This window comes from Taudactylus pleione, unplaced genomic scaffold (assembly GCF_031769625.1).
Source record: "Taudactylus pleione unplaced genomic scaffold, aTauple2 ptg001061l, whole genome shotgun sequence".
Classification (NCBI taxonomy): Eukaryota; Metazoa; Chordata; class Amphibia; order Anura; family Myobatrachidae; genus Taudactylus; species Taudactylus pleione.
In genome coordinates, this window is record NW_028285462.1 from 365,847 (window position 1) to 384,909 (window position 19,063).

The window sequence follows — 19,063 nt, forward strand, 5'->3', positions numbered from 1 at the left end:
CACCGGAGGCCCGATTACCATTTCCTGGAATCAGGTAAATAAAAAAAAAATTTCTAATTTTTTTTTTCTAATTTTTTACAGTAATCAGCTTGCGGTCTGTTTACACCACATAGCTGATTACTGGGACCGACTCCCGGCTCTGCTCTGCCCGTTAGAGCAGAGTAGGAGGCCGGTAACCGGGGGAGACCCTGGATAACGCCACCTCCAGGTGGCGTTATTATCACAGGGCTTTCCCCGGTATTTTTTTACAATTTATTTTTAGTAACTGTGGTCGGATCACATTTCCCATTACAATTATGGGAAATGCGATCTGCTTACTAAAAATAAGTGATACTTAGGGGTAGGAGGAGAATTTTACGAATTCTACTCCAATTGCTCTGTAATAACTGTAGGTAATACTAAAATAATGTGAAAAGGGTGTGACAACACAAAACAGCCTCTATCACTTTATTTTAGTAAAAATAATGTTAATAAATAGAGCCATAAATAAGCTTAAAGGAGTGCTGGTAACACCATTAACAGAATTATTCAACCAGTCACTAGCTACTGGAGTAATGCCAGAGGACTGGAAAAAAGCAAACGTCCCACTGCACAAAAGTGGAAGCAAGGAAGAGACCAGTGACTAGCGACCAGTGACTAGCGACCAGTGACTAGCGACCAGTGACTACCGACCAGTGACTAGCGACCAGTGACTACCGACCAGTGACTACCGACCAGTGACCTGACATCAGTAGTTGGGAAATTGATGGAAACACTCTTATAAGATTCGGAGATTATCTCAAATCCAGCAATTTGCAGGATCCCAAACAGCATGGATTTACTGGGGGGAGATCATGTCAAACTAATCTTATTGACTTTTTTGACTGGGCGACTAAGGAAATAGATAAAGGGGGGGGGCATAGATATAGCTTGTCTAGACTTTAGTAAGGCTTTTATCACTGTTCCACATCCAGGCTGTTAAATAAACTGGAAAGCATGGGATTAGATACAAAGATAGTTGAATGGATAAGATCATGGCTGCAGGATAGGAAACAGTTGTAGTAAATGGAGAGCAGTCTCAGGAGGGAAATGTTACCAGCGGAGAACCTCAGGGATCTGTACTTGGACCAGTGCATTTTAATATCTTTATTTGTGACATTGCAAATGGTATTGAAGGGAAACTATGCCTTTCTACAGATGACACAAAAGGTATGTAACAGGGCAGACACACCAGGAGGGGTAAAACAAATGATTGATGATCTAGGTAGACTAGAGGAATAGGCAAGAACGTGGCAACTACAGTTTAATGCCAAAAAATGCAAAATCATGCACTTGGGTCTCAAAAATCCAAAGGCTAAATATAGTATTAATGGCACTATACTGGAAAGTACTGAAGAGGAAAGGGATCTAGGAGTCACTATCTCAGGTGACATAAAGGCAAGCAAACATTGTAACAAAGCAATGAGGAAGGCAAGTCAGATGCTTGGTGCATAGGGAGAGGAATCAGTAGCAGAAAGAAAGAAGTGATAATACCACTGTATAGGTCATTGGTACGTCCTCATCTCCAATACTGTGTTAAATTCTGGAGGCCACATCTCCAGAAGGATATTAATACATTAGAGACTGTACAAAGAAGGGCAACTAAAATGGTGCAAGGTCTACACCACAAAACCTACCAGGAAAGACTAAAAGACCCTAATATGTATAGTTTGGAGCAGAGAAGGGAAAGGGGGGACATGATAGAAACGTTCAAATAACAAGGTAAAGGAAGGAGACATTCTTCAAAGAAAGAGAAGTATTAGAACAAGAGGACATATACTGACACTGGAGGGTGGTAGGTTTAGGGGAAATTTGAGGAAAAATGACTTCACAGAAAGGGTAGTGGACAAGTGGAATAGCACCCATCAGAGGTGGTAGAGGCTAAGACAGTAGAGCAATGTAAACATGCATGGAATAGACATAAGGATATCCTTCAGGAAAAGTAAGGATCAATAAGGGTTGAGGTAACAATATGTTTAAAAATGGGGCAGACTAGATGGGCCAAGTGGTTCTTATTTGCCATCAAATTCTATGTTTCTATGTAAGCAGCTGTCACTGGAGTGGGAACACCTACAGGTATAGGAAGCTCCCTTCTTAGCTATGCTCTGACTATGCAAATTTACATTGCACCTATATTAATGTACTACTAATCATGTTCTATCTACCACCATTATTATTATTTCAGGTCTCCTAATATTTTTTAAAAGACCTTTCAAATAACACTGTGTGGTCGTGCCTGGGAACACCTTCATTACTTTATATAGCAAAGCAGTGACTCTTTTTAAACTCATACCTTATAACTGAAGTTTAGGATTTTACCTCAGATGTGTAACTATTAAGTCCATTGAAGTACAATGAATGAATGAATGAAGAGTGAAGCGTGAGGGAGGGGATCAAAGAGTAGAGGGAAGAGGAAAGTGCCAATCAGAGAGGGGAGGTGACAGAGGCCAATATGAAAGGAGAGGAGAGGGGCAAAGCCAATCAGAGAGGGCCAGTGACAGAAGCCAATAAGAAAAGGAGAGGAGTGGTGACAGAAGCCAATAAGAAAGGAGAGGGGAAGGCCAAAGAGCCGATCACAGGGTAGAGAGGGGAGGGAATTAAAGAGGTGAGAAGTGAATGTAATCAATGTGACAGGGAAGAGGAGGTGACAGATGAGGGAGGGCCGGAGGGGAGACAATCTGGGCAGGTGAGGGAGCATGAAATGTAGAAATGGATCTCAGATCCGTAACTTATTTAGGATAAAGAGCAAACAAACCAAAATAAAGCTAACAGGTGGCCGTCATACTGTGCAGCGCACCATGAATTCCGGAAGCCTGGATGGCGCCCTTAGACCATTTTGGTGGAGCTCATGCTCCACTGGAACCACTCTCGCTACACCCCTGTATGTGCGTTGCGATAAGCTTTAGTGGCGCTCCTTCCGACAACCCAAACACGTTGCTTACCTGCCAGTTTTTGAATGACTAGCATTCAATAAGACGGGGTGTGAAGGGATTTTTTTTTATATTTTCTCCTGGGGACCTAGATCTGGCCTAATTTGTGTTCACAGGCGTTTTTTTAGGTTTTCTTCTCCGTTTTGGTCATCCACCCCCCCGGCTCGCCCGCAAAAGGGGGCATGCTGTCACTCAACATCGACAGCTCGCCCCCTTTGGTACGAGACCCGGAGTGACGGAGTGCCCGCCGCTATCCGGATCTCGCGCATGCACACTGGCCCACCATCAACCCAGTTGCGAGCGCACAGCGCTTGCGACCGGGTCAGAATCAGGCCCACAGTACCAGTATTTCTGTGTATTCTGGTTTAAAATAGTATCCAGACTTAAATATCACCTTTCATTAAATGATTAAGTTACTGCCTCTAGTACAATCCCCAATTCCAATAGGAACAACAATTTTTACCGATTCAGAAGATGCAGTATAATAAGTACTGATGGTGATTCTGTATAATTATGGAAGCTTGCTAGTTATGTTAATGTTGTATATGTATGTATGTATGTAAGTATGTATGTATGGATGGATGGATGGATGGATGGATGGATGGATATAAGCAATAAGTGTTTTTATTTTTTTAATTACGCACATCTGACTCCATCAACCTAATAGTGGTTGGTTTGCGCTACCTGATTTTTTTGTTTTTTCGTCTTTTATAAAGCGCCGTCCCTGTGTGTTATTGTACAGAAAAGCGCCGTCCCTGTGTGTTATTGTACAGAAAAGCGCCGTCCCTGTGTGTTATTGTACAGAAAAGCGCCGTCCCTGTGTTATTGTACAGAAAAGCGCCGCCCCTGTGTGTTATTGTACAGAAAAGCGCCGTCCCTGTGTGTTATTGTACAGAAAAGCGCCGTCCCTGTGTGTTATTGTACAGAAAAGCGCCGTCCCTGTGTGTTATTGTACAGAAAAGCGCCGTCCCTGTGTGTTATTGTACAGAAAAGCGCCGTCCCTGTGTGTTATTGTACAGAAAAGCGCCGCCCCTGTGTGTTATTGTACAGAAAAGCGCCGTCCCTGTGTGTTATTGTACAGAAAAGCGCCGTCCCTGTGTGTTATTGTACAGAAAAGCGCCGTCCCTGTGTGTTATTGTACAGAAAAGCGCTGTCCCTGTGTGTTATTGTACAGAAAAGCGCCGTCCCTGTGTGTTATTGTACAAAAAAGCGCCGCCCCTGTGTGTTATTGTACAGAAAAGCGCCGCCCCTGTGTGTTATTGTACAGAAAAGCGCCGTCCCTGTGTGTTATTGTACAGAAAAGCGCTGTCCCTGTGTGTTATTGTCCAGAACAGCGCTGTCCCTGTGTGTTACTGTACAGAAAAGCGCCGCCCCTGTGTGTTATTGTACAGAAAAGCGCCGTCCCTGTGTGTTATTCTACAGAAAAGCGCCGTCCCTGTGTGTTATTGTACAGAAAAGCGCCGTCCCTGTGTGTTATTGTACAGAAAAGCGCCGTCCCTGTGTGTTATTGTACAGAAAAGCGCCGTCCCTGTGTGTTATTGTACAGAAAAGCGCCGTCCCTGTGTGTTATTGTACAGAAAAGCGCCGTCCCTGTGTGTTATTGTACAGAAAAGCGCCGTCCCTGTGTGTTATTGTACAGAAAAGCGCCGCCCCTGTGTGTTATTGTACAGAAAAGCGCCGTCCCTGTGTGTTATTGTACAGAAAAGCGCCGTCCCTGTGTGTTATTGTACAGAAAAGCGCCGTCCCTGTGTGTTATTGTACAGAAAAGCGCCGTCCCTGTGTGTTATTGTACAGAAAAGCGCCGTCCCTGTGTGTTATTGTACAAAAAAGCGCCGCCCCTGTGTGTTATTGTACAGAAAAGCGCCGCCCCTGTGTGTTATTGTACAGAAAAGCGCCGTCCCTGTGTGTTATTGTACAGAAAAGCGCTGTCCCTGTGTGTTATTGTCCAGAACAGCGCTGTCCCTGTGTGTTACTGTACAGAAAAGCGCCGCCCCTGTGTGTTATTGTACAGAAAAGCGCCGTCCCTGTGTGTTATTCTACAGAAAAGCGCCGTCCCTGTGTGTTATTGTACAGAAAAGCGCCGTCCCTGTGTGTTATTGTACAGAAAAGCGCTGTCCCTGTGTGTTATTGTACAGAAAAGCGCCGTCCCTGTGTGTTATTGTACAAAAAAGCGCCGCCCCTGTGTGTTATTGTACAGAAAAGCGCCGCCCCTGTGTGTTATTGTACAGAAAAGCGCCGTCCCTGTGTGTTATTGTACAGAAAAGCGCTGTCCCTGTGTGTTATTGTCCAGAACAGCGCTGTCCCTGTGTGTTACTGTACAGAAAAGCGCCGCCCCTGTGTGTTATTGTACAGAAAAGCGCCGTCCCTGTGTGTTATTCTACAGAAAAGCGCCGTCCCTGTGTGTTATTGTACAGAAAAGCGCCGTCCCTGTGTGTTATTGTACAGAAAAGCGCCGTCCCTGTGTGTTATTGTACAGAAAAGCGCCGTCCCTGTGTGTTATTGTACAGAAAAGCGCCGTCCCTGTGTGTTATTGTACAGAAAAGCGCCGTCCCTGTGTGTTATTGTACAGAAAAGCGCCGTCCCTGTGTGTTATTGTACAGAAAAGCGCTGTCCCTGTGTGTTATTGTACAGAAAAGCGCCGTCCCTGTGTGTTATTGTACAAAAAAGCGCCGCCCCTGTGTGTTATTGTACAGAAAAGCGCCGCCCCTGTGTGTTATTGTACAGAAAAGCGCCGTCCCTGTGTGTTATTGTACAGAAAAGCGCTGTCCCTGTGTGTTATTGTCCAGAACAGCGCTGTCCCTGTGTGTTACTGTACAGAAAAGCGCCGCCCCTGTGTGTTATTGTACAGAAAAGCGCCGTCCCTGTGTGTTATTCTACAGAAAAGCGCCGTCCCTGTGTGTTATTGTACAGAAAAGCGCCGTCCCTGTGTGTTATTGTACAGAAAAGCGCTGTCCCTGTGTGTTATTGTACAGAAAAGCGCCGTCCCTGTGTGTTATTGTACAAAAAAGCGCCGCCCCTGTGTGTTATTGTACAGAAAAGCGCCGCCCCTGTGTGTTATTGTACAGAAAAGCGCCGTCCCTGTGTGTTATTGTACAGAAAAGCGCTGTCCCTGTGTGTTATTGTCCAGAACAGCGCTGTCCCTGTGTGTTACTGTACAGAAAAGCGCCGCCCCTGTGTGTTATTGTACAGAAAAGCGCCGTCCCTGTGTGTTATTCTACAGAAAAGCGCCGTCCCTGTGTGTTATTGTACAGAAAAGCGCCGTCCCTGTGTGTTATTGTACAGAAAAGCGCCGTCCCTGTGTGTTATTGTACAGAAAAGCGCCGTCCCTGTGTGTTATTGTACAGAAAAGCGCCGTCCCTGTGTGTTATTGTACAGAAAAGCGCCGTCCCTGTGTGTTATTGTACAGAAAAGCGCCGTCCCTGTGTGTTATTGTACAGAACAGCGCTGTCCCTGTGTGTTATTCTACAGATGATTGGGCTAAGTAACCTTTAAAGCTTGCAATCATTACCATTATAGTTATTGTCACTTTTAAATCATTCATTATTTTCATACAGTATTTAAAAAAAAGTGTTCACTCGTTGTTGTCCTGGATCCTGGGGGTTTATTTTTTATGTGCAATAAAATGTAGTTGAATTTGAGGTGTTTCATGGAAAGAGCAAAACTTAAAGGATTTATTACTAATACTTACATACGAGATACAGAATACTCGGAAAGCCCAATCTGGTTGTTCGTCCTCTGATACCATCTGTACTGTAATGTCTCCATAGCTGACGGGTTCTGTGGTAAATGGCCAATAATGGTCACATTTTATCTGTAATGGAAAGGATGAGCTATGGAAGTTGGTTACAGAATACAATAATACTGTAATATGCACTTTGTATATTTACGTGGTACAATGAGAGCCTGAGCAAGTTGGGTACTGGATGCCGACGCTCGCTATTCCGGAGGTGAGAATCTCAATGCAGACATCCCGACAGGGTGAGGATACCGACACTTGTCAGTCCTAACCATCCCCCTCTCCTAACCCCTAACCCCCCCTTCTAACCCTCCCCCCTCACCTAACCCCTAACCCTCCCCCTCTCCTAACCCCTAACCCCCCTTCTAACCCTCCCCCTCTCCTAACCCCTAACCCTCTCCTAACCCCTACCCCCCCTTCTAACCCTCCCCCTCTCCTAACCCCTAACCCCCCTTCTAACCCTCCCCCTCTCCTAACCCCTAACCCTCCCCCTCTCCTAACACTCCCCCTCTCCTAACCCATAACCCCCCCTTCTAACCCTCCCCCTCTCCTAACTCCTAACCCTCCCCCTCTCCTAACCCCTAACCCTCCCCCTAACCCTCCCCTTCTCCTAACTCCTAACCCTCCCCCTAACCCTCCCCTTCTCCTAACCCCTAACCCTCCCCCTCTCCTAACCCCTAACCCTCCCCCTAACCCTCCCCCTCTCCTAACCCCTAACCCTTCCCCTCCCCCTAACCCTCCCCCTCTCCTAACCCCTAACCCTCCCCCTCTCCTAACCCCTAACGCTCCCCCTAACCCCTAACCCCTAACCCTCCCCCTCTCCTAACCCCTAACGCTCCCCCCTAACCCTCCCCCCTCTCCTAACCCCTAACCCTCCCCCTCTCCTAACCCCTAACCCTCCCCCTAACCCTAACCCTCCCCCTCTCCTAACCCTCCCCCTCTCCTAACCCCTAACCCTCCCCCTCTCCTAACCCCTCACCTAACCCCTAACCCTCCCCCTCTCCTAACCCCTAACCCTACACCCTAACCCTAACCCTAACCCCTAACCCTAACCCTCTCCTAACCCTAACCCTACCCCTAACCCCGGTAACCCTAACCCTCTCTAACCCCTAACCCTCCCACTCCTAACCCCAACCCTCCACCTCTCCAAACCCTAACCCTAACCCTAACCCTAACCCCTAACCTACACCCCTAACCCCTAACCCTAACCCCTAACCTCACCTAACCCTAACCCGGTAACCCTAACCCTAACCCTCCCCCCTCTCCTAACCCTCTCCTAACCCCTAACCCTCCCCCTCTCCTAACCCTCCCCTTAACCCTCCCCCTCTCCTAACCCTACCCCTCTCCTAACCCCTAACCCTCCCCCTAACCCTCCCCCTCTCCTAACCCCTAACCCTCCCCCTAACCCTTAACCCTCCCCCTAACTCTCCCCCTCTCCTAACCCCTAACCCTCCCCCTCTCTTAACCCTCCCCCTCTCCTAACCCTCCCCCTCTCCTAACCCTAACCCTCCCCCTCTCCTAACCCTCCCCCTAACCCTAACCCTCCCCCTAACCCTAATCCATAACCCTCCCCCTAACCCTCCCTCTCTCCTAACCCCTAACTCTCCCCCAAAACCCTCCCCCCCCTCTCCTAACTCCTAACCCTCCCCCCTCTCCTAACTCCTAACCCTCCCCCTCTCCTAACCCCTAACCCTCCCCCTCTCCTAACCCTCCCCCTAACCCCTAACCCTCCCCCCTCTCCTAACCCCTAACCGCCGGTATGCCGGCGGCGGTATTCTGACAGGTGTCGGAATTCTGGCGCCGGCATTCTAAGTGCAGGCATCCCACTGAGTGGGTGTTCCCTCTTAGTGCAGACACACACATACACACAGCCTTAGTGCAGACACACACATACACACAACCTTAGTACAGACACACATACACACAACCTTAGTGCAGACACACACATACACACAACCTTAGTACAGACACACACATACACACAACCTCAGTATAGACACACACATACACACAACCTTAGTACAGACACACATACACACAACCTTAGTGCAGACACACACATACACACAACCTTAGTACAGACACACACATACACACAACCTCAGTACAGACACGCATACACACAACCTTAGTACAGACACACACAACCTTAGTACAGACACACATACACACAACCTTAGTACAGACACACACATACACACAACCTTAGTACAGACACACACACATACACACAACCTTAGTGGAGACACAGACACACACATACACACAACCTTAGTGCAGACACACACATACACACAACCTTAGTACAGATACACACACATACATACAACCTTAGTGCAGACACACACACATACACACAACCTTAGTGCAGACACACACACATAACCTTAGTACAGACACACACAACCTTAGTACAGACACACACACACACGCAACCTTAGTACAGACATACACATATTCACAACCTTAGTACAGACACACACAAATACACACAACCTTAGTGCAGACACACATACACGCAACCTTAGTACAGATACACACACACACACACACACACACACCCTTAGTGCAGATACACACATACACAAAACCTTAGTGCAGACACACACATACACACAACCTTAGTACAGACACACACATACACACAACCTTAGTACAGACACACACACATACACACAACCTTAGTGCAGACATACACACAACCTTAGTACAGACACACACATGCACACAGCCTCAGCACAGACACACACAACCTCGGCAAAGACACACACATACACACAACCTCAGTACAGACACACACACATACACACAACCTCAGTACAGACACACATACACACAACCTTAGTACAGATACACACATACACACAACCTTAGTACAGATACACACAACCTTAGTACAGACACACACATACTCACAACCTTAGTACAGACACACACACATACACACAACCTTAGTGGAGATACACACATACACACAACCTTAGTACAGACACACACACATACACACAACCTTAGTGGAGATACACACATACACACAACCTTAGTACAGACACACACACATACACACAACCTTAGTGGAGATACACACATACACACAACCTTAGTGCAGACACACACATACACACAACCTTAGTGCAGATACACACACATACACACAACCTTAGTGCAGACACACACACATAACCTTAGTACAGACAGACACAACCTTAGTACAGACACACACAACCTTAGTACAGACACACACATACTCACAACCTTAGTACAGACACACACAACCTTAGTACAGACACACACATACTCACAACCTTAGTACATTCACACACAACCTTAGTACAGACACACACACATACACACAACCTTAGTGCAGACACACACACATACACACAACCTTAGTGCAGACACACACACATACACACAACCTTAGTGCAGACACACACACATAACCTTAGTAGAGACACACACAACCTTAGTACAGACATACACATATTCACAACCTTAGTACAGACACACACACATACACACAACCTTAGTGCAGACACACATACACGCAACCTTAGTACAGATACACACACACACACACACACACACACCCCTTAGTGCAGACACACACATACACACAACCTTAGTACAGACACACACATACACACAACCTTAGTACAGACACACACAACCTTAGTACAGACACACACACATACAGACAACCTTAGTACAGACACACACACAACCTTAGTACAGATACACACATACTCACAACCTTAGTACAGACACACACAACCTTAGTGCAGACACACACACATACTCACAACCTTAGTACAGACACACACAACCTTAGTGCAGACACACACATACACACAACCTTAGTACAGACACACACACATACACACAACCTTAGTACAGACACATACACATACACACAACCTTAGTGCAGATACACATACTCACAACCTTAGTACAGACACACACATACTCACAACCTTAGTACAGACACACACAACCTTAGTGCAGACACACACATACACACAACCTTAGTACAGACACACACACATACACACAACCTTAGTGCAGACACACACATACACACAACCTTAGTACAGACACACACATACACACAACCTTAGTACAGACACACACAACCTTAGTACAGACACACACACATACAGACAACCTTAGTACAGACACACACACAACCTTAGTACAGATACACACATACTCACAACCTTAGTACAGACACACACAACCTTAGTGCAGACACACACACATACACACAACCTTAGTACAGACACACACACATACACACAACCTTAGTACAGACACACACACATACACACAACCTTAGTACAGACACATACACATACACACAACCTTAGTGCAGACACACATACTCACAACCTTAGTACAGACACACACACATACACACAACCTTAGTACAGACACATACACATACACACAACCTTAGTGCAGACACACATACTCACAACCTTAGTACAGACACACACATACTCACAACCTTAGTACAGACACACACAACCTTAGTGCAGACACACACATACACACAACTTTCGTACCGATACAAGTACCGACAGTTGTCCCCACCTTTTAAAGTAGAAAGTTGTCCCCTCGCACGCTCACTGCGCTCGCCACACGGTTATATTCCCGCTCTATGCCCACTTGGATGGTAGGGAATGACGCTGGGCACTGGCTGATGACGTCAGGGTCCTCACTAATTATTATTATTATCAATCATGGCAGGCTTGCCGACTTTTCGCTCCCTCCTTCCGGGAGGGAGCTGTCGGGCTTACAGGGCTGAGGGCGTGACGCGGCCAAAGGGGGCGGGGCCCTGCACCTGATGCAGCATTGGAGGCGGAGCATGGGGGTGACAGCGTGATCGCGTCATCGTGGCTCCACCCCCGGCTGCACAATGCCGTGATTAATGGCATTGTGCACGCGGGGGCGGAGCCACGATGACGCGATTCAGCGCGAATCGCGTCACTGGCCCCCCTGCTGCTCGGGGTTTTTACTTAAAAGCGCGGGGGGGGGGGTGCGGACACATTGCTGGGGCCAGGAGGATTGCCTGCATTCCCGGGAGGTCGGGAGTGGCACCCGATTTTCGGGAGGCTTCCGACCAAATCGGGAGGGTAGGCAAGTATGAATCATGGTAATGTCTAAATCCCCTTCACGGAAAGGACCCTGACGTCATTCCCGGTGTCCAGCGTCATTCCCAGTGTCCAGCGTCATTCCCTACCATCCAAGTGGGCATAGAGGGGGAATATAACCTTGTGGTGAGCGCAGCCATTTAAACATTAATTGGTTCTCTCTGCAATGAGCCCGTAAAGTACACAAGTATCGTTTCCTGTAACAGGGTTTTTAGTTTTAGTTGTAAAGAAATATAAAATCTGCATTTCAGATAATGTTCTATTTGTGATCAGAGTTTACACAGACAGAATGAACGTTCTCGTTACCCGTCTCTTCTCATTGCACTGTGTGAGCATTACAAGAACTTGGGATTTCTGCTGAAGAATCATTTTCCAAAAGTCGTTCCTAGTGTCAGGCAATGGTCCCTGCGTTGCAATGTATTCTTGTAAAGTGTTGTATCCCTGTAGTAATTCACCAAAGAAACAATCACGTTACCATAAGTCATAACGCATGACACAAATAGACATTTCCACTGAAAATAAAGATCACTGGCAGTATTAGACCCATGTAATAAGACATGATAGATTGGGGGTGATGAAGACTTGCACACTGCGAGCATAGCAATAAATGCAGACACCCCCCAACCACCAGCCATATGGTGCACTGACACCCCCCAACCAACAGTCATATGCTGCACTGACACCCCCAAATATCAGCCATATGCTGCACTTACACCCCCCAATATCAGCCATATGCTGCACTGACACCCCCCAATATCAGCCATATGCTGCACTGACACCCCCCAACCACCAGCCATATGCTGTACTTACACCCCCCAACCACCAGCCACATGCTGCACTGACACCCCCCAACCACCAGCCATACGCTGCACTGACACCCCCAAATATCAGCCATATGCTGCACTAACACCCCCCAACCACCAGCCATATGCTGCACTGACACCCCCAAATATCAGCCATATGCTGCACTTACACCCCCCAATATCAGCCATATGCTGCACTGACACCCCCCAACCACCAGTCATATGGTGCACTTACACCCCCCAACCACCAGCCATATGCTGCACTGACACCCCCTAACCACCAGCCATACGCTGCACTGACACCCCCCAACCACCAGCCATATGCTGTACTTACACCCCCAAATATCAGCCATATGCTGCACTGACACCCCCCAACCACCAGTCATATGCTGCACTTACACCCCCCAATACCAGCCATATGCTGCACTGACACCCCCAAATATCAGCCATACGCTGCACTGACACCCCCCAACCACCAGCCATATGCTGTACTTACACCCCCCAACCACCAGCCACATGCTGCACTGACACCCCCCAACCACCAGCCATACGCTGCACTGACACCCCCAAATATCAGCCATATGCTGCACTGACACCCCCAAATATCAGCCATATGCTGTACTTACATCCCCCAACCACCAGCCACATGCTGCACTGACACCCCCCAACCACCAGTCATATGCTGCACTGACACCCCCAAATATCAGCCATATGCTGCACTGACACCCCCAAATATCAGCCATATGCTGCACTGACACCCCCCAACCACCAGTCATATGCTGCAGTGACACCCCCAAATATCAGCCATATGCTGCACTTACACCCCCCAATATCAGCCATATGCTGCACTGACACCCCCAAATATCAGCCATACGCGGCACTGACACCCCCCAACTACCAGCCACATGCTGCACTGACACCCCCCAACCACCAGCCATACGCTGCACTGACACCCCCAAATATCAGCCATACGCTGCACTGACACCCCCCAACCACCAGTCATATGCTGCACTTACACCCCCCAATATCAGCCATACGCTGCACTGACACCCCCAAATATCAGCCATATGCTGCACTGACACCCCCCAACCACCAGCCATATGCTGCACTGACACCCCCCAACCAGCCATATGCTGCACTTACACCCCCCAACCACCAGCCATATGCTGCACTGACACCCCCTAACCACCAGCCATACGCTGCACTGACACCCCCCAACCACCAGCCATATGCTGTACTTACACCCCCAAATATCAGCCATATGCTGCACTGACACCCCCCAACCACCAGCCATATGCTGCACTGTCACCCCCCAACCACCCATATGCTGCACTGACACCCCCAAATATCAGCCATACGCTGCACTGACACCCCCCAACCACCAGCCATATGCTGCACTGTCACCCCTCAAAACCCAGCCATACGCTTTACTGACACCCCCGCAACCACCAGCCATATGCTGTACTTACACCCCCCCAACCACCAGCCATATGCTGTACTTACACCCCCCCAACCACCAGCCATACGCTTTACTGACACCCCCCCAACCACCAGCCATACGCTTTACTGACACCCCCCCCAACCACCAGCCATATGCTGAACTGACACCCCCCAGCCACATGCTGCACTGACACCCCCCAACCACCAGCCACATGCTGCGGGCGCTGTGGGTGTGTAAGCTGGTTGGCGGCGTGTAAGTTGGCAAGGGGGCGTGTAAACTAGCGAGCGGTGTGGGTGTGTAAGCTGGCGGGCGGCGTGTAAGATGACAAGTGGCGTGGGTGTGTAAGCTGGTGGGCGGTGTGCAAGCTGGCGGGCGGTGTGGGCGTGTAAGCTGGCGGGCGGCGTGTACGCTGGCAAGGGGGTGTGTAAGCTGGCAAGGGGGCGTGTAAGCTGGCGAGCGGTGTGGACGTGTAAGCTGGTGGGTGGCGTGTAAGCTGGAGGATGGCGTGTAAACTGGCGGGCGGTGTGGGCATGTAAGCTGGCGGGCGGTGTGGGCGTGTAAGATGGCGAGGGGGCGTGTAAGATGGCGAGGGGGCGTGTAAGATGGCGAGGGGGTGTCCACTTTCTTCTGTCTCTGTGTTATTTTCCTGTTACTGCTTTGTTCCCAATTGTAAAGTGCAACAAAATATACTGGCGCTATATAAAAGATTAATATTCCCCGGAGGAGGCTGCTGTAAGTACCGCGCTTAGACCGCCGTGTGTGGCAGAAAGGGTGGAGGTGATGGAAGTCATGTCCACACCATTATGTGCAGCTATATTGTATCACTGTTTATTATTAATTTACCAAACATAGGAACAATCCCCCCTGCTGTACTCACAGGAATATAATTAGCATTAATGTAATCGGCGCCATCCTCTTCCTGTGTGGAAACCAGCTTCACCCGGCTAAAGTCATCTGAGGGAGGGAAGAAAACAAAGGGTTAATTGTTATCTCTCTTCCAGCACCAGACCAACTAGCACCATCCAGGAACATATCAGACTTTATCTGCTTCTGAAGTAACAATTATATTAATCAGTTGCAGGATTTTTCTTGTAGTCATAAAAATAATTAACCTATAACATAAATTTAAATTGTAGAAAACGAAGAACATATAACGAGTGCAGTAACACTAGCAGCCTGCAGGGGGCTCTGTGTGTATTGCGGTAATTTATGGCCACTTATGGACCACAGCAAAGGAACAACGCTAGGAGACCTGGGACATTTATTTAGTTTCATATAGCGCAGTATATTCCGTTGCACTTTACAATTTGAAACAACATTAATAGAACAAGACTGGGTTGTAAGAGACAGACATAACGGAAAAACGGCCCTGGACGCAAGCTTACATTCTATACGACACATCATCATTATGGGGACTACTGACTAATATCCAGAGATGATTTTCTATCATGAAAGGCAGCGAGAGCAATACTCAGCTGTGCTAAAGAGATAAGGGTTCACTTGAACTTTTCATTTAGTAAATTAAAATAATACAAATGTTGAAAGTGTTGTCCATTGTATACAGGATATAAAAGGGAAGATATGGCAGGCCAGTATACAGGATATAAAGGGATAATATGGTAAGCCTGTATACAGGATATAAAGGAATGATATGGCAGGCCTGTATACAGGATATAAAGGAATGATATGGCAGGCCTGTATACAGGATATAAAGGGATGATATGGTAAGCCTGTATACAGGATATAAAGGAATGATATGGCAGGCCTGTATACAGGATATAAAGGAATGATATGGCAAGACTATACAGGATATAAAGGGATGATATGGCAGGCCTGTATACAGGATATAAAGGGATGATATGGCAGGCCTGTATACAGGATATAAAGGAATGATATGGCAGGCCTGTATACAGGATATAAAGGAATGATATGGCAGGCCTGTATACAGGATATAAAGGAATGATATGGCAGGCCTGTATACAGGATATAAAGGGATGATATGGCAGGCCTGTATACAGGATATAAGGGATGATATGGCAGGCCTGTATACAGGATATAAAGGGATGATATGGCAGGCCTGTATACAGGATACAAAGGGATGATATGGCAGGCCTGTATACAGGATATAAAGGGATGATATGGCAGGCCTCTATACAGGATATAAAGGAATGATATGGCAGGCCTGTATACAGGATATAAAGGAATGATATGGCAGGCCTGTATACAGGATATAAAGGAATGATATGGCAGGCCTGTATACAGGATATAAAGGGATGATATGGCAGGCCTGTATACAGGATATAAAGGGATGATATAGTAAGCCTCTATACAGGATAGAAAGGGATGATATGGCAGGCCTGTATACAGGATATAAAGGGATGATATGGTAAGCCTATATATTGATATGGTAAGCCTGTATACAGGATATAAAGGGATGATATGGCAGGCCTGTATACAGGATATAAAGGGATGATATGGCAGGCCTGTATACAGGATATAAAGGAATGATATGGCAGGCCTGTATACAGGATATAAAGGGATGATATGGTAAGCCTATATATTGATATGGTAAGCCTGTATACAGGATATAAAGGAATGATATGGCAGGCCTGTATACAGGATATAAAGGGATGATATGGTAAGCCTGTATACAGGATATAAAGGAATGATATGGCAGGCCTGTATACAGGATATAAAGGAATGATATGGCAGGCCTGTATACAGGATATAAAGGAATGATATGACAGGCCTGTATACAGGATATAAAGGGATGATATGGTAAGCCTGTATACAGGATATAAAGGAATGATATGGCAGGCCTGTATACAGGATATAAAGGAATGATATGGCAAGACTGTATACAGGATATAAAGGGATGATATGGCAGGCCTGTATACAGGATATAAAGGGATGATATGGCAGGCCTGTATACAGGATATAAAGGGATGATATGGCAGGCCTGTATACAGGATATAAAGGGATGATATGGCAGGCCTGTATACAGGATATAAAGGAATGATATGGCAGGCCTGTATACAGGATATAAAGGAATGATATGGCAGGCCTGTATACAGGATATAAAGGAATGATATGGCAGGCCTGTATACAGGATATAAAGGGATGATATGGCAGGCCTGTATACAGGATATAAAGGGATGATATAGTAAGCCTGTATACAGGATAGAAAGGGATGATATGGCAGGCCTGTATACAGGATATAAAGGGATGATATGGTAAGCCTATATATTGATATGGTAAGCCTGTATACAGGATATAAAGGGATGATATGGCAGGCCTGTATACAGGATATAAAGGGATGATATGGCAGGCCTGTATACAGGATATAAAGGAATGATATGGCAGGCCTGTATACAGGATATAAAGGGATGATATGGTAAGCCTATATATTGATATGGTAAGCCTGTATACAGGATATAAAGGAATGATATGGCAGGCCTGTATACAGGATATAAAGGGATGATGTGGTAAGCCTGTATACAGGATATAAAGGAATGATATGGCAGGCCTGTATACAGGATATAAAGGGATGATATGGTAAGCCTGTATACAGGATATAAAGGAATGATATGGCAGGCCTGTATACAGGATATAAAGGAATGATATGGCAGGCCTGTATACAGGATATAAAGGAATGATATGACAGGCCTGTATACAGGATATAAAGGGATGATATGGTAAGCCTGTATACAGGATATAAAGGAATGATATGGCAGGCCTGTATACAGGATATAAAGGAATGATATGGCAAGACTGTATACAGGATATAAAGGGATGATATGGCAGGCCTGTATACAGGATATAAAGGGATGATATGGCAGGCCTGTATACAGGATATAAAGGGATGATATGGCAGGCCTGTATACAGGATATAAAGGAATGATATGGCAGGCCTGTATACAGGATATAAAGGAATGATATGGCCAGCCTGTATACAGGATATAAAGGAATGATATGGCAGGCCTGTATACAGGATATAAAGGGATGATATGGCAGGCCTGTATACAGGATATAAAGGGATGATATGGCAGGCCTGTATACAGGATATAAAGGGATGATATAGTAAGCCTGTATACAGGATAGAAAGGGATGATATGGCAGGCCTGTATACAGGATATAAAGGGATGATATGGTAAGCCTATATATTGATATGGTAAGCCTGTATACAGGATATAAAGGGATGATATGGCAGGCCTGTATACAGGATATAAAGGAATGATATGGCAGGCCTGTATACAGGCTAGAGCTGACCCTGGGTTGAAGTGTAATAAGACAGCACATAATGGTTTGCAGACTGATAACCACTGGTGTAATATAAAATGCATGAACCCCTCTGCAACGCTTAGAAACGCCTCGTCCTTACTACATCATTTTTGGCACTTGTTATATGCCCTTAGCGTTACTGCATGTAAATAAATCTGGACACCTACGATGAGATCTAAAACACCAGTAAGAGAAGACAAATCCCAGTTTGAGACCTGAGGGAGGAGCTGCATGCTGCAGACCTTATTGAGGGTTTAGGTTAACGCCAAACTCAAATATCTGGAAACTTTTTCACCGATTTCTATGACTTTATTCTGTCACATGAATTGATCATTTGCAGACGTGACACTGGAGGAGTTGGTTTGTCATACAGTAATTACCAGTAACAATGAATTCATCAGCAGTAGGGAGGTTGTATCAGGTTGCACTTACACGGTAATATGTTTGTATAGCGGTTCTTGCATTTGTTTGCTGGATGGTCTGCGGCACCGTGTGGTATATCCAGACCAATCATTTTCAGTTCCTTCAGTGCGTCGTGTTGTCAGGGCGGAGACAGGGGACAGAAATAAGAGGAAGAAACCATTTAGAATCTATAGTGAACATACAGTGACGACCGTTTTATACATGGTGGCGGCAATCACACATGAGGACGACCTCACCCCTCAGAGACTCAGCTCCTAATTCAGAGATGTACGATAACT

At 46.6% G+C, this 19,063-nt stretch overlaps 1 protein-coding gene across 4 annotated transcripts in view; it reads right to left on the reverse strand.

The window, feature by feature from the left end:
- Positions 1-19,063, reverse strand: part of PTPRO (protein tyrosine phosphatase receptor type O) — a 640,592-nt gene that overhangs the window by 91,925 nt on the left and 529,604 nt on the right. For all 4 annotated transcript variants that reach the window (XM_088461537.1, XM_088461535.1, XM_088461536.1 and 1 more), the window contains 4 exons: positions 18,795-18,885; positions 14,959-15,035; positions 12,144-12,278; positions 6,637-6,759 (listed from right to left, as the gene is read on the reverse strand). In XM_088461537.1, the coding sequence (XP_088317663.1) occupies positions 6,637-6,759; positions 12,144-12,278; positions 14,959-15,035; positions 18,795-18,885 (426 nt within the window). The remainder of the gene's footprint in view (positions 1-6,636; positions 6,760-12,143; positions 12,279-14,958; positions 15,036-18,794; positions 18,886-19,063) is intronic.